At 44.5% G+C, this 22,991-nt stretch overlaps 1 protein-coding gene across 6 annotated transcripts; it reads left to right on the top strand.

Moving 5' to 3' along the window:
* The first annotated feature begins 4,299 nt into the window (after positions 1 to 4,299).
* Positions 4,300 to 22,782, top strand: PATZ1 (POZ/BTB and AT hook containing zinc finger 1). 6 transcript variants are annotated; one of them, XM_036393387.2, is made up of 6 exons: positions 4,300 to 5,616; positions 7,976 to 8,039; positions 11,072 to 11,143; positions 13,506 to 13,677; positions 19,347 to 19,484; positions 21,268 to 22,782. In XM_036393387.2, exons 1-6 carry the CDS (start codon positions 4,328 to 4,330, stop codon positions 21,684 to 21,686), a joined length of 2,154 nt encoding a protein of 717 aa, XP_036249280.1. In that variant the 5' UTR covers positions 4,300 to 4,327; the 3' UTR covers positions 21,687 to 22,782. The 6 variants fall into 6 exon arrangements, with proteins under 6 accessions (XP_036249280.1, XP_054372762.1, XP_036249282.1 ...); XM_054516787.1 differs by lacking the exon at positions 11,072 to 11,143 and having other exon boundaries at positions 21,271 to 22,782; XM_036393389.2 differs by lacking the exon at positions 11,072 to 11,143.
* Positions 22,783 to 22,991: the final 209 nt, after the last annotated feature.

Genomic DNA, 22,991 nt, shown 5'->3' with positions numbered 1-22,991 from the left:
TGTTTTCTCTTTTTAAAGTAAGTCTTCCTGTGTACTTTCCACAGCATCACATCCCATCCTATTGCTGTCAGTTTTGTGAGGGTGCTGGGTATTTTTAAAGAGTTTTCATCTGCTTCTAGAGGAGAAAGCTGACAAATCACTAAACCCACGTCTGGGTTACAGAGGAAACTGCTGTCTCCAAGTCTGAGAATCCTTGCTGCCAGGCTTGGCATTCTCATGGGATGATTCCTAATAATAAACTGAGCAAGCTTTAAAAACTAAATTTAAGTAATAATCAACCGAATAAGTAATGAATGCTGAATTAATTGCTTATTATATCAGTAGCAGTTAATTAAAATATCGGTGAAAGCTCAGAAAAACTGACAGCTACCCACTGAAATTGCAAGTGTGCCACAAACTGCTCAGTGCTGTGTATTTCTGTGGAACATGCATAGAAAGGAAATGGTTCATATGACTGATTAGCTGGCACAAGTGCTATGCACAAATGTCCCTGCTAATATTATAATCCCTGTGAAACAGTGACTAACCTTCTTAAAGAGTATAATAATGGGACTATTCTGAAAAATTTCAGTAGCCTCAAGACCTACACAGATTCACAAGTTGAAAGTGTTGAACAAATAGGTATGACTCAACTCTAATTAACATATACCCAAATATGTTTGAACAGATTCAAGTGTAACAGTCTTTTGTTACCTCCTATATTTGCACACCAATTTAAGGTCTGCACTTCTGAGTAAGGCCAGTAGCAATTGATCTGCAGTGAAGCGAGCAATGTACAATGTGGAGTCCCAAATGGTACACACATGTTTGGAGAAAAGGAGATTATTAATACTATTGAAATACCAATCAGAGTGCTTCAGCAGGCACCAGGCAGCTGCAAAACATTTAGGGACACCTCAGGAATTCCCTTGAGCAGAAGTGAGACAGGAAATAGTGAGAAGCTGAATAAAGTAGCTGAAGAAAATGCCTTTATTTAAAAGAGGGATGGATTCAAAAAAAGTTCAGCACATTCCAGCACAGAAGATGACAAAGAAAATAGATTATGAATCATCTAAAAAGGAGAGGAAATATTAGATACAGAAAACATACATTTCAAAATTGAAATTTCAAACTTTCTTTCACATTATCTGGAACTTTGTCTTCAGAAAGTGACTTGCTAGTTGTGAAGGTAATTGAGTTCAAAGGCAATCATTCCTGTGTGCTTACACAGTTATGTATGGAGAAATGCCATTTAGTCATCACGTTAAATTTAGGGAATTTCACCTCACAAGTCTGTTCATAGTGATGAGCCCAATTTTTGCTCAGTGTGTTTAGTACGTGTTCCTTTTCAGAAGAAATTGGGCAATGTTTTAACACATGCTAGTTGAGTGGCTACTTTGATAGTCTCATATTCGGAGACAGGGTAAGCTTGGGACCAGAAAACGTTCTAAGCAGCAGTCCTTTAGTGTGCTGGTGGAGCTGTAGGGTGCAGTGAGCAGTGTGCAAAGCCTGTAAGTGCCAAGAGGAGAGCTGCAGGCTCTGCCATGGCACGGTGCTGAGGAGCCAAGGCGCTGTGTCAGTGTCCCTGTGCTTCCCCGGGACTGCAAGGTGCTGCCTGTCATCTTGAACGAGCATCCAGCGACTGCTCCCAGTGTGAGCTCCCAGTGTGCTGATCTGGCATCCTCGTGGCAAGTGTGAGTGGGTCACTTGCCAAGAAAACAGCCATGCTTTGGGGTTTTGTCAGCTTTTACCCAAGAAGCAGGCAGGGTGTGTGGAATGGTGCCTTTTAAACAGGAGGGCTGGAAGCTGAAACCAGAACATTCCGTGGCAACTGGAGAAAGTTCTGAGGAAAGTGCTGTGAGAGAGGCAGGACCCCCCTCCCCCTGCCTAGAGGAGAGACAAAGAACAGGCGAGGAGGGAACTGAAATAGGAAGCAGGAACCATGTCAGGAGGCTGGGGGCTAAAAGAAAGCAAATTAATAAACCACTGGGGGAAAGGCACACAACTGTCCAAAGCCACTAGGAAAGATAAGCAAATTCCAGATTCTTTAACTGCTCCACGTCTGTGTGTGCTTGCAGCCTGGCTAGTGAGTTAAACACAATCATTTTCCTCACAGTAGCAAGTACAACTTGTGTGCCTGTGGGACTTAAGAGAATACGAGCACTGTGTTATCTACATAATAGGGTGTACTTAAGCTGGGTTTGTCAGCGTTGCTACCACTCCACCACGAATTTCCCAAAGTATATGTTCATATCAGGGTGTTCGCACACATAGTGCAGTAACAAAACTGGTTATATTCTGATTGCAATAGAGACAAACAGTTCCTATCGAAAGCAGAAGAAATCTGGTGTACAGGCTGAGGGCACTGTGTGGCCTTAAGTGTTAATGTAATATTTTGAAAGTTGGAAGCTTGGTGCGCTCATTTGCACATCAGTACCCAGAATGCTTTTTCAGTTCCACCACTATTTAATTCAAGTGCTGGGTTTGAGCTTTTGGAAAGCTCTGTAGTTTGTGATGCCCTCACATGAGCCAAGTTCACTATTTTCCACAGAATAGTTTAAGTGACAATATTGGATCGTGAATAGGAGGTCCAAGCATTCTTAATTAGGCTTGATGTTACAAATGCAAAAAAAAAAAAAGTGTCCTTGAACACTTTTTTCCAAGCGTTGTCTTTAACAAAACAAAGAACTCTGTTTGGGGAATGTGTGTGTGTGTGATGTGTGTGTGTGGGGGGGGATATGTTTTTTTCAAAAGTAGAGAAAAATTCCTCTCTGAGACAGAAAGCAGATTTCAGACGCAAATGAATAACGATGATGTTGAAATAGCTGCTCTTCATAGAGAGACCTCGAGCACACAGGGAAGATTCAGCACTAGGACAGTCCAGGCAGCCCCGCGCAGTGAATTCGGCGGAGCATTTCGGAGCGTTTAACCTGGGCCCGGGGAAGGGTAACTCGAGGGAGCGGGAGCCTCGCCGCGCTGGGGCGTGGGGCGCTCCGGGCGCCGTGGGAACCCCGGGTGCGCGGGAGGGGCTCCGCGGGAGCAGCTTCGCCAACATGGACGCACCCGGGGCTCTGAGGTGCCCGTGCTTCCCGCAGCCCCCGGCCCGCGGGTACCGTTCCTCCCAGCCGCTCCCAGGGGGAGGGCATTTTCGCACTGGAAGAATTCCCGCTGCACCCCTTCCCTCCCCCACAATGCCGGCGCCGCGCTCTTCTAGCGAGGCTGAGAGTTGATCGCGTACGGGGGGTGGGGGTGAGAAATGCAATGAAAGACCGGGGGGAGGCCGGTCTGCGCTGCAGCCCCTGGCCCCTCTGGGATCGGCTCTCCTCAGGCGAGCCGAGGAGGTGGGGGCCGCTCTGCGCCTCTGCAGCTCCGGGAGGGTTTGCATTGGACGATTCGCGCCTGGGGAGGGGGGAAGGTTGCCTGCAGCCCCCCCCGCCGGCCCCTCCTCCTCTCTCCAGCGGGAGGGGGGTCTCGGGGGCGAGCTGCAGCCCGGATATTTGGGGGAGGGGGCGAGCGCAGCCCCACCACCCCCGTGAGCCGCAGGGGGGGGGCCTCGCTGCCGGCTCGGCATTGGAGGATCGGTGCTGGGGAAGGGGGAGACTGCAGCCCCCAGCCCCCGCGGGCGGGCGGGGTGGGGGCCGGCCTGCTGGCTCTGGCTGCTCTTGCATTGGCGGATGCGGGGAGGGAGGGGGGCAGGAAGCGGGGGGGCAGGGGGGGAGCCCGAGTGGCTGGAGGGGGGGGTCTCCGCGAATAGGGTGGGGGTCTTCTCGTCCAAAGAAGAGAGGAAAGTTTGCGGCGCCGGTGGTGAGGGTGCGTCGAAGCGGGCGGGGCCCAGACCGGGGCCGGCGGCGGCGGCGCTTGGTCGGGGAGCAGCAGCCGGGGGGCCCCCGCTGGATTTTTGTAGGGGGGGTGGTATCGCCCCCTCCTTCTCCTCCCCCCAGGGGTGAAAGTGCAAGAGGAAGTGCAGCCGCTGCCATCTTTCCTCCGCTCCAAACACACAGGGACGGACGGAGCCGGCAGCCCGGAGCCGCCGCCGGACCCCCGTCCCTCCCGGCTGCAGCCGCCGCGCCGCGCACGCCCCTTCCCGCGGCGGCTCCGCGGCCGCAGCGCCTCGTGGCGGCCGGGCCCGGGCGGGGCTCGCGGGGCCGCGCGCGCGCCTCGGCCGCCCGAGCCTTTTGTCTCGCCCCCCCCGCGCCGCGCGAGCCCCTCGCGCTGTGCAGGGAGCGCCGCGCGCGCGCCGCCGGCCCGGGCAGGGGCGGGGAACGAGCAGGAGGAGGCGGCGCGCGCCGCCGGGCGGCCCGAGAGCGCGCGCGCCCCCTGCGGGCGCCGGCGGGGCGGCGCAGCCCCCATGGAGCGGGTGAGCGAGGCCGCCGCCTGCGGCCCCTCGGCGGGCTGCTACACCTACCAGGTGAGCCGGCACAGCGCCGACGTGCTGCACAGCCTCAACCAGCAGCGCAAGAACGGCGGCCGCTTCTGCGACGTGCTCCTACGCGTGGGCGACGAGAGCTTCCCGGCGCACCGCGCCGTGCTGGCCGCTTGCAGCGAGTACTTCGAGTCGGTGTTCAGCGCGCAGCTCGGCGACGGGGCAGGTGGCGGCGGCGGCGGCGGCGCGGAGGGGAGCGCGGCGGAGGCGGCGGCCGGCGGGGCTGCGGCGGCGACCGGCGGCGCCCCCGGGGGCGGGCGGGAGCTGGAGATGCACACCATCAGCTCCAAGGTGTTCGGGGACATCCTGGACTTCGCCTACACGTCGCGCATCGTGGTGCGGCTGGAGAGCTTCCCGGAGCTCATGACGGCCGCCAAGTTCCTGCTGATGCGCTCCGTGATCGACATCTGCCAGGAGGTCATCAAGCAGTCCAACGTGCAGCTCCTCGTGCCCCCCGCACGCCCTGACATCATGCTGTTCCGTCCGGGGGCCGCCGACCTCGGCTTCCCTCTTGACATGACCAACGGTGCCGCTCTGGCCCCCAATGGCAATGGCATCGCTGGCATGCCTGAAGACGAGGCCACGCGGGCCGCGCTCACCGCTGCGCAGTCCTCCCTGCCTGTCCTGCAGGGTGTGGACCGCCTGCCCATGGTGGCAGGACCTCTGTCCCCACCACTGCTGGCCTCACCCTTCCAGAATGTTGCTGCTAGTGCCCCCACTTTAAGCACCAAGAGGGGCAGAGGGCGTCCCCGTAAAGCCAATCTCTTGGACTCCATGATGTTTGGTAGCCCGGGGGGCCTGCGAGAGGCTGGTATCCTGCCTTGCGGTCTCTGTGGGAAGGTATTCACGGATGCTAATCGTCTTCGGCAGCACGAGGCTCAACATGGGGTGACAAGCTTGCAGCTGGGCTACATAGACATCCCACCCCCACGGCTGGGTGAAAATGGGGTTCCTGGTCAGGACGATCCCGACGCACCTCGGAAAAGAAGCAGGACGAGGAAACAGGTGGCCTGTGAGATCTGTGGCAAGATTTTTCGGGACGTGTACCACCTGAATCGGCACAAGCTGTCACACTCTGGCGAAAAGCCTTACTCTTGTCCGGTGTGTGGCTTGAGGTTCAAGCGAAAAGACAGGATGTCCTATCATGTTCGATCGCACGATGGCTCTGTGGGAAAGCCCTACATCTGCCAGAGCTGTGGAAAAGGCTTTTCCAGGTAAGAGAGCGCTTGTATGGACATTGACACAGAAACCTAGGGAGGTGACTTTGCCGTCCCTCGGAAATGTACTTAGGGCTAGTTTGACTGTTCCACTTTAGAATGTTTAAAGAAATGAGACTTCCATCGTTTCCTCTGAGATGCTGTTCTGCAGTCTCTTGGAAGGGTTTAAAAGTAATTAAGCCATTGAACTGGCAGTCAGCTGGTTTCTGGCTAACGTTCCCAGCTTTGTCCCACAGTTGCTGTGTGCGTGTCCTTGGGCGAGTCAGTCAGGCTCTGCCTCAAATGACTCTTCTGTGAAATGGGTATTGCAATAATTACCTGCCTCACAGAAGTGTCTTGAGATCGCTGATGTGTAGGTAGCTTGAAGGTGCTGTTGAAGTGCAAAATAGTACATCTCAAGATTATTATTTTTCTCGTATCCATTTTAAATTTTCTTTTTCTTAACTTCCCTTCATTTCTCTTAGTTCGTAATGTTTTTTATCACCCAAATGTGAAGGAAGAGGTGAGATTTCAAAGGCTGCAGCATCAAGTATCTTTTAATACATGATCTTTGTGTCCTTTGGGTTTGCATCCTTCTGAAGGGGATCCTGTTTCTGCCCTGCAACATACGTAAGATCTGTGCATTTAATGTTGCTGATTTTTTGTTGTCGCTGTTTGTGGGAGCTAATTTAATAAGTAGTTTGGTACACGTAGTTGTGGTAGTGACATCTCATAGTCTTGAGTTAATGAATTCAAAACTTTTTTGGAAGTTTGCCGCTCGCTTTGAGTGTAGAAGTAGTGGGGGGGAGGGGGATGTACTCTGCTGTTTCTGAACCAGCAGTCGGTTTTCCACAGCAGTTGATTTGCTCTGACGTGAGGCAAGGACTCGAGATCTGAAAACAATTCAAAAGGCCACCAGGCTGTGTAAATTGTGGAATTTTGCCCCTGCTCTCTTTTTGATAGAGGGACTTTCTGTTATTGAAATAAATCATGAAAATGTAGCCCCCCCCCCCTTTTTTTTAAAATCGGCAGTAATTAGGGATGCATCTTCATAAGGACTGCAGATCGAGTGATGGAAGGTCACAAAATGAAAATTTCATCTGTGGCTAGAAGTGAAAGTACTTTTCTTACTACAGCGCTACCCGGGATCGTGTGCCAAGTTTCATTGTTTTTATTGACACCTAAAGATTTCTGCTGTTGCTGTATGAAAGGTTTTTGTCATTAAGGGGAAGTGAGACATCCTCGTTGAGTTCTTACTTTCCTCAGTAAGTTCACGTGAACAGGCGGGAATGCTGTTACAAAAGTTAACAACAAACCCGCTTGCGTATCTGTTAAACTCAAGTATGAATGAAAACCAGAGACTCTTTCAGTATTCACTCTTAGGAGCAGCAGAGGAAGTTGAAGCGTGATCTCTGATTTTAGTGTCCTTTCCTGTACTCAGTAGCGCAGCAGGTGAGGTTGCTGGGCTTGAGGGACCCAGAGGACCCCAAGCAGTCTGTCCGGTTACACCGCTCCAGCCCAGCGCTGCAGCAGCGCCTCTGGGAGCCCCACTGCAAAGTCCCAGCCCCGTTTGTGTCTGCAGGGCGTGAATTCCATCCCGTGCCCTCTCATTGGTGCGCCTGGGAAGTTGGGGGAGGAGAGGGTGGAGAACTTGTTTCCAAGCAGTTTTGGTCTCATACAATGAAAAGCTTTCTTCCCGCTAGGAGAAACTCACACCAGGACACTCTGCAGCTCTTCAGTCCTTTCTTCTTCCGAGCAGGCTTTGCTGGTTGTGAAGAATGCTCTAACTTTCTACAGTAATGATTTGCTCTTCCATTGCACCTTCTAGTGGGAACGTTCAGAGCACTTTATTTTATTTGTATGAGTGCAGTCTCCCTGCCAAGTCGTAAGTTAGGAGTATTTCTTCATCTTGCAGATGGAAAATGTGTCACAGCAACAGAATTTAGATAGGTTTTTTTGCAAGAGGTGCTTAAAGTTGGCTTTTTACATCTGTGTTTAGGACATAAACCAAAAGGATGTGATTTTCAAATATTCAGCAACTGTAAATCAAAGTGCCCTGATTGTTAAGGTCTAAATAGGATTTTGGATGGGGACATGCAGGCTTGAAAATCATAACTTGTATTTCCTGTTTCCTCTGATCATTCAGTCATGATTTCTTCCTGAGAAAATGCTGCTTTTTAGCAAGTTGCAGAGGGTACATAACAAGGTAGAGTCCCAGTTGTTGGCAATCTGGTTCTTGGAAAGTTAAAATCACTACAGTTGTCATAGATACAGCACTGGGATCTTTTTTTTTATTTCTTTTTTTTTTTTTGTGTTAAAATTGTAACTTTACTTTTAGTATTTGTTTTAAGTGTGCTTATGTGTGTTTTCCTTTAAGGCCAGACCACTTGAATGGACACATCAAACAGGTGCATACCTCAGAGAGACCTCACAAGTGTCAGGTAGGAGCCAGAGGGGTTTAGACTGATGTTGTGGGCAATCTTTGGCATTGCATTGATGTGTGCAGACAACTTTGAAATACCATGGATCTGTGATTTGGGATAAATGTGTGTGAAGAGCAGTGTTCCACAGTGACATCTGCTGTACCTCCCTCCCTTCCCCTCTCAGCCCACAGCTTTGGTCCTCCTGCCTCTCCCACCACTGTTCTTCCCTGCTGTGCTGTCCGAGTCTCACCCTGGATCTCTTCCCCAGCCCCCTGGGCTTGGAGTCCATGTCACTGATGATTCCCTCCCTTTTTTTTAATTGCAGTTGTTGCCATCAGGAGGCTCCAATGCTGACTTCATTTTTTTAGAATAACTTAAAAAAAATTAGTAAATTGTAATTATCATAATGTGTCAAGATACTGTTTTTTAAAATTGCATGGCCTTCAGAACATTGCACTGAGCAAAATTGGGAGCTTTTTTATCTCAGGGAGAATATGAATAATGACATCACAATATCCTTTGTTGTACAATGTCATAATGTTGTATGTAGTTTTTTATAGTTAATAAGGTTTGAAAGATGAAATGAAGGAAGATACTTTGTAATCTATTTATAGAAATATTTAAAAGGTGCCTGGAAGTATCAATTAAAACAAAGTTGAGAATCAGCTTCCACCATCACACATTGCCATCAGAGAGATGTTGGGCAAGCTTCTAAAACAGTTGGGCTAACAATCTCCATGCTTGGCTTCTGAAGAAATATTTAATATTTATCTCAAGAAGCTGAAGCAAGACTCTCTTCTTTTTTTTCTTTTGAGGACAGTGAAGGTTAGAGGATTTTTTTCTTGTAAAATGTTTAACCACGTTTTATGAAGCTAAACAATACATGATTGCTGCCTCCTGATCTGCATTGTTGCACGTTTTGACACACCTCTATTTCCTTCAAATTGTGAGAGTTTTCAAACATTTTGAAATTTTAAGAATCCTGATAAGTTTCCCAGACAGCTGGAGCCATCCAAAGGTTTCCATCCATCTGATCTGTGAAAGCCCAGCACGTTTGGAAGTCAGGGCATGGAGCTGTCACATTGATTTAACTGCCTGTCCTGCATAAAGCCCGACATGGGCTCAAGCGTCTTGAGATGATTTATGGGTTACAGATTTATACAAACCAGAAAATTCCACTCCTAAAAAGAATTCACAGTGTGGGGACAGTGAACTGCTGATGAATGTTTACATCCCAACACGAACAGCCACCCAGCTGATCCCAAGATCACTGGATGAGCATTGTTCACAGATAACAGGGATAGCTGTGAATCGTCCTTTGCCAGCTGATGACCGATATTTCTTTTGTAGTTTAACATTGATTTAAGAATAATAAATACCAACTCTGTGTGAATCAGAGGATAATAAGAGCTCAGAAGTAAAGAAACATGGAAGCTAAGATGGCACAGCCAAGCTCAGCTCCATTTCCTTGCACACATGTATTTTGTGATAGCAGTTTCCAAGAGCAGTCTTTCTTACTGTGTGTTATCTGAAGTGCCATAATACTGCATAGACTGCTCATTTCAGCTGAAAGGTACAGGCTGTGGGTTACAATCATCAAGACAGAGTTGAGATTGTCCTTCAGGCTTGGGTTGTTCTTGATTTTTGATTGCTTAGCCCTGCAGAGTTAATTTTTCGTGAATCTTAAGGCACAGAAAATTTAATGACCTGTTGTGTCTTTGCAGAAAATGCTTTGCAATATCCTATCAGATTTAGAAAGTCTTCTAGAATATCCACAGATCTGCTATACATTGTAGAAACCACAGAAGGGATGCAGTCACTGAAAACTTGTTCCAAATATGAAAAGTGATGAATAAATTGATGATGTTCTCCCTGTGATTATCTCATAATCAGTTATGCATCTGTTCCATTATATGTATCTAACACAAGATCTGGCCACCAAGAAGGAAAACAGCTTAATATTGGCATGTTGTTTGCCCATTTTCCATTCTCTTTTTCCATTGATTTTGTTTGGCAAATTATCTCCCCCTGAGAGCAGCCTGAACAGCATTGAGCATCCTTTTTGAATCTGCTCAGTTCCTGTTGAAAATTCCTGTTATTGTCATGCTTTGTTTATGTTTACTGGAAAAGAGAATTACTCCATAAACAGCAGAGCACTCCAGCATCCTCTATTGTAATGGCATTTTTGAAATTTGTGCTCTGTTATGATTTAAACTGGCCATTTACCTGAGCTCTTAGATATCTTTGCACACTGGTGATATATAATGTTTTGTTGGTGTGGCATCACAGCACACTTTGGAGTGCCAAAAAGTGGGAAGATATCAACCCAACTTCAGAGTGAATGAAAGTATGAGAAACAGGACAATTTTAAGCTGAACATCCCTACAACAGCAGTGGTTTTCAGTGCTCAGTTTGTAATCCTGCACTCATCCCCCTGAAATAACAGCTGTGCTTCACAGATCTTTCACAAGTATCCAACTTCAGCACCTCTAGCACCTGATGCCAAAGCCTTGACTCCAGCTTTTTCATTGCTGTTAATGTAGGCTCAGGTTAGGGAAGATCTCCACAGAGCCGAAGCAGCTGAGAAATCAGATCCAAGGAGTTGCTTTGGCGTCCAGGTAAAAGGCACTCTGGATCTTTCCCCCTGGATTGTTGCACTGGTGAATTTATGCTTTTTTCCCCAGGCTGACAGTTGAGTTCTGGCTACAGGAGGAGGAGTGAGTCAGTTTTGTGGCCAGAGTGGGGCAGCTCCGTTTCTGACCCCTCGGGATGGGGCGGAGCTGTCAGCCACGTGTGAAAGTCAGGCTGCGGTCTGGGAGCAAGCACTGATCTGAAAACCTGTGCACATGAAAGAACAAGGGGAGAAAATGGAAGTTTGCTCCTCTCAGAGACAAGACAGGTTGTTCATCAGGCAAATTAAATAAAATTAAAAATGCTGGTTAAATTAAAGCACAACCTAATTGGCATCCCAAGTCCAGTGCATATCCCATTGATTTCAATGCAGAATGAGTTTCTTCCTGTCCTAATTTCTCTTACTTCCTGCCTATTAGCAGGAAAATGGCAGCCACCATGGAATAAGCTCAGAGACATCCACATCCATAGAAAAGTTGAAACTTCAAGAGGTATTTCTTAAACAATGTTTTTTAAACTTTATATATTCTTTTTGATCTATTTATATACCTGTGCAATGTTTGATAGGAAAGCACTGGAGAGTTTTCTTCTTTGATTAACAATTAATGACAAATACTTAGCACTCATTTAGCACTTCACATCTTTCATAAAATAAAACTTTTTTTTTCTCTATACCTTTTATAAATATTAACTATTTGAATATTAACTTTGGGATTTTCTTTAACCCTAGTCCTGTCTCCCATTGTTATGATTCAGCTAAACTGGTTCTTGCTTTCTCCACTGGACTTAATTATTGTTTTTAAGCTTTGTTGCAGATATATTTATCATATAGCTTATCCAAAGGTGAGCTTTACACAACTCAGCAGCAGCAGTGAGAAATCAAACACAGAAATTATTATATTGCTTTTGCCTAAGCTTTCAACTTGCTAAGTTCACTGTGGGATAGCTTTGGTTTTACTTTGGCATCGCTGTATTTATGTGATTTGTCTCTGGTCTGCTTCTCATTGGCTAAAGCACTCCCAATGCTGGATATGGACCTGCCTGTGGCTCCACAGCTTTAGAATTGTTGATGATGAACTCCTGGCTGTCATTGGTGATACTCTAGTCATCCATCTCTAGCAGAGACCCAGCAGAGTGATTAGTATCAGTGCTGCAATCCTGCCTTAAGAGAGTGCTTACCTCTAAGAGCACTTTAGTGAGTGAAAGCTGCACCTGTTTTGCTCAGCGCTGTGTACTGAGATTACAAATGAAATCTTCCATGTTTAAGAATTTACCTCTTAAACCTCAATACTTGTAATTTAGAAATCTTTTTCTGGTGGGCATAGTTAAACGGTGTATGTCACAGAAATCCAGATAATTTTACTGTTGCCCTTGCAATTTCATTAAGTCCTGATCCTCTGGGGTGTTAAGTCTTGTACTTGCTGCAGAGCAGCCTCAGCTCCATGGGAGTTTCCCACACTTAAGCATCTCACAGGATGGAATGGGTGTAAAGCCTGTTGAAATTGATAGGTGCTTTTCAGCTGCCTTCAGTGGTTTTTGGATTAAGCTCTTGATTAACTGAATTTTATGTAACTACATTATTCTCTTCTGTATTATCAATTCCACTTACTTGAATTATAATTTTGGAATTTTACTAAGATTGTTACTTTAACAAGTCTTTTTCCTATTGAAACAGTGGTTTAATTACACACTGATATTTCAAAATACAACTTACACCCAGTTCCCAAGACAGTGAGCAGCCTCATATTATTTTTTGGGGGTTTCTGGTTACATCTCTTAAAACTGTGATATTTTATATGAAGTTGGTATAAACAAAACACTGTACACTCTTGAATGTCACTGCTCTGGCTTGGTCTGGTTGTTCTGATGTGTGTTTGCTTTTGTTTCTCCTCCTGCACTTGTGAAATGGTTTAGACTATAACCCTAATCCCTTGTGCAGCATTTTGCTGGTGATTTATTTCCTTTCACACCTTAGAGGCAGAGCAAGCCTTTCAGAACCTGCAGGCTGCTAGAACAGGCTGTGGGCACAGCCTGCCTGCCTGCCCATTGCTGGGGTTAGACAAATGGGAGGGAGCCTTCACTTACCATGCAGATTTCAGCTGGAAAGTGGGCAAAGAGATCAATATTATCTTATGCCAAATCAAGCTTGTTTTTGGCAGTAAGTGGAATATGATGCCTTGACCAGGGGTAAGTGAAAACAGATGACAATGTCATGCAGTTCTTTTGATACCTGCTCCGTTTTGAGGCCTCACTGCTACGGCTTGTGTGCAGTGCTGCTGTGGGTACCAGGATGACTCCTCCACTGGCTCTCGTCATATCCTCATCCCAGATAATTCTGGGATCCTGTGCTGTATGTCCTCACGCTCCAAAAGAATTCTGTGTACTGAAGTTAGATTTATCTCATCAAAGAGTAGAATTGAGGAAAATGACAGAGAGGATATTTGAGTGGTTTAAAGTGATTGTAATGGCTCAGTGAAATAGCAGAACTTACTGTAAACACAGCAAAGTGCTTTCTGCTATTTCTTTTGTTAAATATTACTTAAAACTTTAGTATCTTCATCCTCAGAAAGGAGCTAAAACCTTACAAGTCTATCTTGGAGTAAGTTTTACTGTCTGTAGTGTGTCAGAGCTGGTTTCTTGCTGCTTTAATTCTTTTGAGTGGTAACATTACAACTTGTGCAATGTGTTGGTGTTGTGAATTTTTTATCTGGGAGAAAATGGCTTGTGCATCGTGTCATTTTTTGTGTTTGCACAATATCTAAGGTATTTACTCTAAAGAATACTAAATCTATTCAGCAATATCAGTGCTGTTAGCAGAGCTGATGAGTCACAGGGTTCTCATTTTACCTGCAGACCTGCAATGCTTCCTTTGCCACTCGGGACCGGCTGCGCTCCCACCTGGCGTGTCATGAGGACAAGGTCCCGTGCCAGGTGTGTGGGAAGTACCTGAGAGCAGCATACATGGCAGATCACTTGAAGAAGCATAGTGAAGGACCAAGCAATTTCTGCACTATCTGTAACCGAGGTAATGAAGAAAATGGGTTTCAATGCCAGTGGGATGGGCCAGCACTCGAGGGGAGCTGTGAGGCTGCGTGACTCCCTGCAACAGGAGGAGGTTGGACCCTGTTTGTGCACATACTCTGCTTTTCCCATTGAATCCTTAACCCTGAAACTGATGGAGTACAGGTCTGGCCTTTTCACATGGCAGATAGTTCCCAAAGAAACACAGTTTAAATCTGAAGCAAATTTTATTTGCTAAATAGCCAGATCCCTCTACAATAAACATGATAAGTTGCCTTGCTGTTCAACATACATCATCTTATCTTTTTCCTATACCTGATTAGACTGGAGCCCTTACAGTCAGTTTGGAAGAAGAATGTTTTTGTGTCTTTGAAATACACATCAAGTTGAAAATCATACACTGAACATGAATCCTACATTGTGTTACTAAGTATTACTTAACCTCCTGGTGCAATAGAGTCAAGCTGCTTCTCCCTCTTAATTGCTTTGTACTAATGTACATTTCTAAAACATACTTGGTAAAGAGCACTAGAAATGTGGTTTACCTTTATTTGTACAAATACAGCTTTTCACAGTTGGAAGGGACCCATAAGGATCACCAAGTCCAACTCCCTGCTCCATGCAGCACTATGTAAAACTAAACCATATGACTAAGCTTGTGAAGCTTTTCCATCTTTTTGTGGTGCTTTTCAGTTGGAGAGAGTTGGAAATTTAGGCTTTGTGGGTTGTAAGGCAAGCTGGAAAAATTATTTTGACTTATTGGTGTCTTTTTGTTGAGGGATTGATTCACAACTTGAAAATGCCTTTTTGGCTCACACAGGTTATACATAGCTAGTAGGTGTTAGAAGAGATTGCTGCTGTGTTTTGGGATTTGTTTGTTCTGATGAGTCTTTTTTCCTGACATGTGTTCCTTTTTCTAGTTTAAGAGAGGTGAAATCCTTTGAGAAAATAAAGCTCTTCTGTGTTTAATGTGCAGGCTGTACAGGGAGCTTGTGGAGTTGATGAGTAATGAGACATTAAATTGCAAGGGAGGTGTTTCTAGTTAAACAATCCATAAATCCTGAAAGTGATGTTATCTGTGAATGGAAAAGCATCTGGGTTGGAAATCTTCAGGTTTTGAAGCTCCAGGTAGATGGTGTGAAATGAAGCTTGCCCTCCTTTTCAGAAGGCCTGGCTTCTGAAAAACAGTTTAAGCTTATCCTGATTGTTTTCGTGGCAACCACATGGCAGATACTGTTTGAGATCAGGTGCTATCCTGCTCTCCTTCCCTTGAACATTGTGCCCAACAGAAACTCAGATGGGTTGGGAGGAACTGTCCCGTTTGCACGATTGGTAAGCTTGAATTTCAACTTAACTACCACTGGATGTCACTGCAGCTCTTTGGAAATGGAGCCAGAGTGACAAAGACAGACCCGGCATTCAAACAATAACATGACTAAGTGGTTTATTCACATTTTACAAGTCTCAATGTACAGTGGGAATTTAAATAAAATACATACTTCTCTGTAGGAGGATAGGGAACCTGTTGTACAGCAAACTTTAAGCAACTACTTTCTTCTTCCAGTTTGTGTATTTTATGGGAGTTGTCACAATTGTCTGCTGTGAATTTCAGTTTGCATCAGGATTTAAAAAATGTAATTATGAATAATGAATAATGTTAAATTTCATAGGAAGTGTTAAAATTCATAGGAAGGGTAAGCTACAGACTGGATTTATCAAACAGTTGTGTTGTAAACTCATTGTTTTATGCTGTAAATTTTGATTATAGGTTTATAATCAATGTCAGCAGAATTTTTAGTCTCAGGTATTCTAGAATCCAAGTATAATGTTCATTTTTTTAAATAATTATTTTTTAAACTGTAGAGCCTGGCAAGATGAAGTCTAATGGAAAATTTCTGGATTAAAAATATCTATTTGATAGGCATTGGTGCAGCCAGAAGCCACACACAGTAACCTGATCACAGCTGTGCCATGGCTGAGGTGCTTGTGCAGAGAGGTTTTGTTTATTCTTCCCTTGGCTAATGTGCTGCTGTATTTTTTAATTGGAACTTAGCTGGTTCTGGATATAGTAATTGTCAGCCTCTGGATATGGTAATTGTCAAGCAAGAATGCTCTGCAAGCTCAAGCTGCTTGTGGAGAGAATTTTGGATGTTGGCCATTAAAAAAAAAATAAAAAGTGGATGGAAAGGTGACATTCCTGGTGTTAATGACAGACTCAGGCTCCCTCAGGTTATCCCACTGGACTGAAGGCTTTGCTGGGGACCTCAGTGAAGTGTCTGGGGTTGTTTCAAAGGTTTCATGGCTTTAGGAGATGGGGTGGAGCTCAGTACCTGGCAGAAAGCAGGAGGCAATAGTTTGCCATGTCATGTGCTTCATTTGTTTATCATACTTACTTCCTTTACAATGTGGCAGTATAATTTTTAAAATTACCAGCTGTGATTTGATGTTTTTTCCAGGTTGTTTTCTTACTCGAGGTCTTTATGCTCAGAGTAATCATGGAAGCAATTCAGTCTTGTTAAATCAGGGAAACAGTGAAGTGGTTCTGGGGGGTTTGTGTTGCGTTTTTTTCCCCCCCCTGGGATTTTAGGGGTTGTTTCTTTTCTTTTTTGGTTTGGTATTTTGTGGTTGTTGTGGGGGCTTTTTCTTAAAGAATTTGTCTAAAATGTGCTTTAAAAACTAATCCTCAAGCCTCACATTTTTAGACAAATTCTCTTTAATCGGTTTAAATAAAGAAGACATGGTCCTGTTGTGTAGTTACACAATCTTTTACCATCCTTAGGGACTTTATTTGCTTGTGTGGGCTTTTTCAAAGTATTCCAGAGATTAATGACTTTGGTACTTGGTAATGACACCTGCAGCTCAGAAGTTTGGGGTTGTGTCTCAAACACATGCACATTGTTTGCTTCAGAGAATCCAATTAGTTAGGAAAAGGGTAAATATTCCAATCACAAACGAGAATTTCTGTTTTCACACTGAGTTCTTATATATTTCATGGGGGACAGAGCCCAGTAAATAAAGACACATTTTCATCGTGTTCCAGTTAAATCCAAACTACAATTTTTGAACAAGGAGCATCCTGCAATTATTTCTATAGTTTATCTCCTTATAGACCTTATCTAAGAGATCAAAGGACAGGTCCCATTTGTATAAAGGAGATAATTTCTTCTCTATACATGTTTTGAATATTGATTCTTCTGGTATGAAGAACTAATCTGTCTTGCAAAGTAGAGAGATGTGTATGAGTAAAGCAATAAATACATTCCTGCTCTGAAAAATACTGCCACTTTATCCTCTGGATTAGTGTGCCTTTGCTCTGAAAGAGACTTTTATTATGGTCTGTAAACCCCCATCTTCTAGGACAGGCATTCATAATTAAAGGCTGGTGGAGATAAAAAGGCCAGTCCTAAGTGCTACAGGAAAAAATGAGGATAAAAACAACCCCAAAAAGTCTCCCTTTAAACGGTTTCCCATGAAGCAGTTGGCATTCTTAGGGTTTTGCTGGGAGTTGATGACTCACATGTTCATCTGCCAAGTGCATAAAGGGGAGCTAACACTCTTTGCAGCAGTTCTCATTCTATAAAACAATGTACTCTCCAAATAGAACTGCAGAGTTCAGGAAAAATCCTGTGTGCAGAGATTACAAGTTCAGATTTTCCTGTGTCAGTTGTGGTGTAGAAAAACACTGAATACCTGCATGTAGTCCTTTTTAATGGCTGGCAGGGAGATTTTAATGCATTGCTGCATCAAAGGGGATGATCTCAGCATGCATGTGGTTATTGGCCACATGTGTGAAAAAAGAAAAGCACCTCACAGGTGGAATGTCACCATTGTATCTGTACACTGTGCCCTTTTCTCTGCCAGTCAAATCAAAGACTGGTTCTTTCAGGTCTACAGTGAATTTTTGGTATTTGTAAGATTATATTCTCTTGCTGCCCAGTGAGATTTTCAGTGCAGCATTTTGTGTAGGGTAGGTCTTGCATTATTTCAGAGGATAATATCCTTACATGAATTCCCTGGATCTCTTGGCCTTGGTGATTCTGCTCCATTGTATTTAGAGAGTCACGTGCTCTTCTTGGTTTCTTCAGTTGTGATGTATCTACTTGCTGCACTTTTATCTTCAGCTCAGGGGCCCACAGGAACTCCCTCTTGTTCATTCTCAGCAGCCTGCCCCTTTTCCCTTCAGCAGCTTGCTGTGGAGTTCTTGCTTTGCAGGTCCTGTATGTATAATTCTTAATAACCTCTGGATAAAAGTCAGGGTAGAGGGATATTCTGTGTGCTAGGCACAGGGAAATCTAGTGGAAAGCCACATTCATTATTGAATTCAGCACCTGAAACTAACAGCTGCAGTCAGAAAATCCACCCCAGAGAGGTGTGTAGCATTTGCTTTGCAGCATTCCTAATACATTACTGTATATCATCAAGTGTAACTGCAGTTATATCAGTATAAAAATGGCTTTGTGGTAGAATTTCTACTCATATTTTAAGGAAATTATTGTTATGGAAGTTCTCTTGCCAGAACTTGTGCTGTAAATGCTGTGTTGGTTTAAAAAAAATCTAGGGCTTGGGTTTTCTCTCTCCAGAAAGGGAACCTGCAACTCTGGGTCTGCCATGGTGAACCTTGTGTTGTGTTGTTAGTGGGAAATATTTCTATCATGAAAGTGCCATAATACTCTGTTCAAAGTATAACAGCAAATGAAGCTGGTTGGTGGTGGCAGCTTTACCTCTGTAGGAAGTCTTTAAAACTCTGCCTCATACATGGTCCAAATGTGCTAGTAGTGACTGCAAATCTTATATTGAGGTTGAATTTAAAAACTTTCCAAAGTATATGTGAGGTAATTGATTGCATTAAAAAAACTGACACGAGACTTAAAGAAACATTTTAAAAAGCACAGGCACAAATGTCAAAAACTGGTTTGTTCAGAAATCAATTGTTTGATATAAATGTTTTTATTTTCAGTGTTTGGTGCTTACAGATCAGAGCTAAGAAAAATACTGAAATTTATTTTTAGTACTTTTTGTTAACTGTAGACAAAATATGAGTTCTAGTATATTTTTTTAAACTCAGGGTGAGCTGACTGCAGAAAATGTTTTTTCAAAAATTACTATTGAGCAAAAATGTATACCTTAAAAAGTGAATAGTTTCAGCTTTCTGCCTTCTAGAAGTCACTATAAGTGCTATAGAAACCTAAGGGGAAAGCACACTAAACCAGCAAGGGTTGTTACTAGATAGCATTCCTTCAGATCTTAACAGCACAAAATCAACTAATTGGAACTATCTTCCAATGTATTATCAGATGACAAAAGCATTTTTAATTAAAATAAATAAAACAGCAGAAAAATGGTGAAGAGACATGGGTGCCTTTTTGTATGATGTCTCTTCTGCCTTTTCTCCAGAAAGTTTCATGTCACCTGCTAGGTTTGCTTACACAGAATTTGTTTTTAAGGAGGCTGCTCTCTCTTTGTGACTAACAAAAAGCAAACCCAGTCTGCTGAAAAGTGTGCATTGCATTTCTGCCTGAGGATGACAGGACTCCTACGTGGGCATGTCACAGGGAACTGGTGGAACAGCAGCTTGAAAATAGGGAGCAGGAGCAAGAGAAAGATGAAAGAACAGGGAAGGCAGATGTGTGTCTTTGCTGGTGGCAGGATCTCATCTCCTTTTATCTTGTTTAGGTTTCTCCTCTGCCTCCTACTTAAAGGTCCATGTTAAAACCCACCACGGTGTTCCCCTTCCCCAGGTCTCCAGGCACCAGGAGTCCATCCCGAATGGGGGAGCAGCGTTCCACTGCGTCAGGACCTATGGCATCAAAGGCAAGAGACTCCTGCTCTGCACCTTGCTGCTCTGGGCAGGGCTTTGTGGCGTGGGGTGTCGGGCTGGGCTCGAGAAAGGGGAGGGAGGAAGGACAGGGAAATACTGGAGAGAAGCTTAGGGAGATGCAGAGAAATTCCATAGCACCACGTAGGATGTAATAGCTGCCGTCGGAGAGCCAATTGAACGGGTGTAGGGGAAGGAAATGGGCACAGAAGACGATGTGAAGCTTTGGCAGCTTCTTCAGTTTGGAAGATTGAAAAAGCCATGTTAGTTCATCCAGACCCTCTTCCTTGGAGCAGTCAGCATCTGAATTTTGCCTGAGGGCAAATTTATGAGTCCCACTCCAGTTGAATCTCGCGTCAGTCAAACCCTGTTTCTGGTTTTGCTAGGAGCCATACTGTACATGCAGCCAGCTGTCTGGGGCTGAACTTACACTTCTAAATGCAGTGTTGGGGAGGAGAGGTGAAGGGTGATAATAGTACCAGTGCTTTCTTGTTTTGACATTCATTTGACTTGGTGGGGGGGAGAAAAAGTTGTTATTGTAAGCATAGCTGAGGAGTATTTAAGTTCTGAATAAGTAAAGCAGTGTGTTTACCTGTGTAGAATGGCTTTTTGCTTCTTGGTTTGAGCTGTCAGTATTCCTGGTGAAAGTGAAACATCCGAAAATTCTTCAAAGCCATGGTTGTTCTGGTTTTTTCTTGCCCAGGAGGACACAGAGGGCTGGGTTAAACAAGTACTGTGCCAGCAGAAAGCTCGAGTTGTGTAATTTTGTCTGTTGAAGTCTTGATAGAGTTACTACAGAAGCCCTTTAGTTTTGGGTGGTGTGCTGACTTAACAAGAGATTTATTCCAGCTCAGTGGTGTATTGATTTCATGCATATCCTGTTAGGTTTGTAATGCTGGGTCCAGAGCAAATCTGTCTTTTGGGTTGTGCCAAGTGATTCTTTGGTCTCTCAGAGTTAATAGTAGGTACAGGCTGTTTGTATTCAGAGACTCCTTTAGTGAGCACGTCTGGGTTTCTCACGCTCATTCACATGCACTGAGCAAAAAAGTGTGGACAAACTTCCTTGGCATAATGCCAGAGGAGAATGGGGAAGACTCCAAACATACCAATGGCTTTGCCAGGAAATATATCCAAATAACTTAAATAACATCCCTAACCTCTCTGCTGTTTCACACTGCAGTATTCAAAGATAGAACAACTTTAGGTTGTAAAGGTAACTTCTAACAGTGTTGCACTTGTGAAAAGATTTCCTTGAGACTAAATGGAATTGCACTTCTTAAATTGCAGTAGCTTGCTGCTGTTTTGCTGAATGTTTCCAGGTTTCTTCACATCTTGCTGCAGCCTGTTGTACTTCATGAAGTTTCTAGGCTCTCCCCCAAAGTATCAACATTTCAGAAGTGTGCAAGTGAATTACACGGTTGAAAACTCATCATTAGGACCATCCTTTTGTAGTGTCTGAGGTGTAAACATTGTGAGACATCCTTGGGATTCAAGGAGTGTTGTATGAACCAGAGAGCCATTATGGTTGCATTCAGTACCATGACAAATCCCTGATGAAACCCCAGCTGTTGCTCTGATAGCAGCCTGGTGGTTTGGAAAGGGGACCTGTGCTCAAGGGCTTTAGGATGTGAGGGATTGGATGTTAAGTGTGTATCATTCTGTTGTGACAGGCATTCATGTGATCAGGTGGTAACCAATCTAATTTATTTTAATGCATGTTAAATATCTTCCTTTGGGAGCCAAGACTCTGAAAACTTTTCTCTTTTCTTTTTCCCGTAGAAGGCCAGAAATGTTCACATTCGGACCCGATTGAGAGTTCTGATTCCTATGGAGACCTCTCTGACACCAGTGACCTCAAGACTCCTGAGAAGCAGAGCACCAATGGGTCCTTCTCGTGTGACCTGGCAGTCAGCAAAAACAAAATGGAGGTGGAAGGAGAGAAGAAGTACCCGTGCCCCGAATGCGGCAGCTTTTTCAGATCCAAGTCTTATCTGAACAAACACATACAGAAAGTGCACGTCAGGGCCCTTGGGGGCCCGCTGGGGGACCTGGGTCCTGCTCTGGGATCCCCCTTCTCACCCCAACAGAACATGTCTCTTCTGGAGTCCTTTGGGTTTCAGATCGTCCAGTCAGCATTTGCATCATCCCTGGTGGATCCAGAGGTCGACCAGCAACCAATGGGGCCAGAGGGGAAATGAGATCAGTTGGATCTTAACAAAGCAAAGCAGCAGTCTGGCTCTAATGATAAGATGCTGTGAATGAAAGAGGAAATAATGAAATTTGGTTCTATAGCTGAGAATTTTTTATTCATTTTAGCTTCCTTCTTTGTCTCATGCCCTACCCCACCTTTAAACCTTCACTGGGGAGAGGGAGAAAATGCTTCTTTAGCTGATAAATTACAGAAGATGGCCTTGAATAGGAGATATGATCCAAAACAAATGGAGCTTTAGAGGCTGCTGGTGGTGTTTCCCTTGTGTTCTCTGAGAGTAATCAAGAGTTACCAGCACTGGTCTGAGAATGAGACAGTCCTAGTGACCGAGGCACCTGGGGAGCTGCAGCTACAGGGAGCTGTGATTTTGTTCTCCCTCTATTCCCCTGCCCTCCCTAAACTCCCCCAGAAAAACAGTAAGTTTAAAAAAAGAGACCCATTATTGAATATAACGTTAAGTAAAATGCCCCATGGTTCCTAGCAGGTTACAAAGCAGTTGTCCTTTTAAAACCAGAAACATTTAAAGAAGGTGAGAGAATTCAATCCCCTTCTGCCTTTGTGAGGCTGTGAGTGCTGCAGCAGGACTGAACTGCTGAGAAAAATCACCTTTCAGAACAGGTTGTTTTTATTACTTTTGACCATTTAACTTGCTGTCAGGTTTTTAATTCTTTATTATTATTATTATTTTAGGACCTGTTGTAGTGAATTGCTACTGAAAAGCCAGTCTAAGGCGGTACACAGAGCACTCGTAAAGCAGCAGTCACATTAGGGTTAGTATGAGATTTTTTTTTTTTTAGATGTACCATAATTAATAACTTGGCTAGTTGGTTGTTTTAAGTCTATGAAAGAAATAGTTTTTATGAAAATAAAAAAAGAGAAAAAAAAAAGGAAGGAAAAATACCATTACAGTCTGGTTGACTGGTGCTCATTTTTCATGTGGGGACCTAGGGGATGAACACGATCAGCTATCGGGTTAACACTATGTACCACTGACTTGTTTAGTGTGAATAAACCCAGGGGTTCACAGAGTGATTTTGGTTTAATTGGATTGGACTCTATTAAAGAAGTTAGTATGTTACTTTGCATCCCCTCGTTTTGTCTGGTTTTTGAGCAGTTTAGCCACCTGTCCAAAAGGTGTGCAAATGAGAGCCAGGAATTAAAGTGAATCCCACTCTGCACTGTGCTGTATTCTCAGTGAGCTGGGCTTTTTGGCCAGTCATGCTCTCCTGATCTGTCTCTGGTCAGGTTTGCAAAAGCCACTGTTACTCCTTTCTTTTCCAAATGAGGTAGGAAT

This window comes from Molothrus ater, chromosome 18, assembly GCF_012460135.2.
Source record: "Molothrus ater isolate BHLD 08-10-18 breed brown headed cowbird chromosome 18, BPBGC_Mater_1.1, whole genome shotgun sequence".
NCBI classification, from domain to species: Eukaryota; Metazoa; Chordata; class Aves; order Passeriformes; family Icteridae; genus Molothrus; species Molothrus ater.
The sequence above is the reverse complement of the archived record's forward strand: the minus strand, read 5'-3'. Positions and strand labels throughout refer to the sequence as shown.

Bases quoted from the DNA above. Each gene is read 5' to 3' on its own strand.
- PATZ1 (XM_036393387.2), top strand. From the start codon at position 4,328: ATGGAGCGGGTGAGCGAGGCCGCCGCCTGCGGCCCCTCGGCGGGCTGC. The intron at 13,678-19,346 runs GTAATGAAGAAA...TATCTTGTTTAG, and splicing joins CTGCACTATCTGTAACCGAG to GTTTCTCCTCTGCCTCCTAC. The intron at 19,485-21,267 runs GCAAGAGACTCC...TTTTTCCCGTAG, and splicing joins CAGGACCTATGGCATCAAAG to AAGGCCAGAAATGTTCACAT.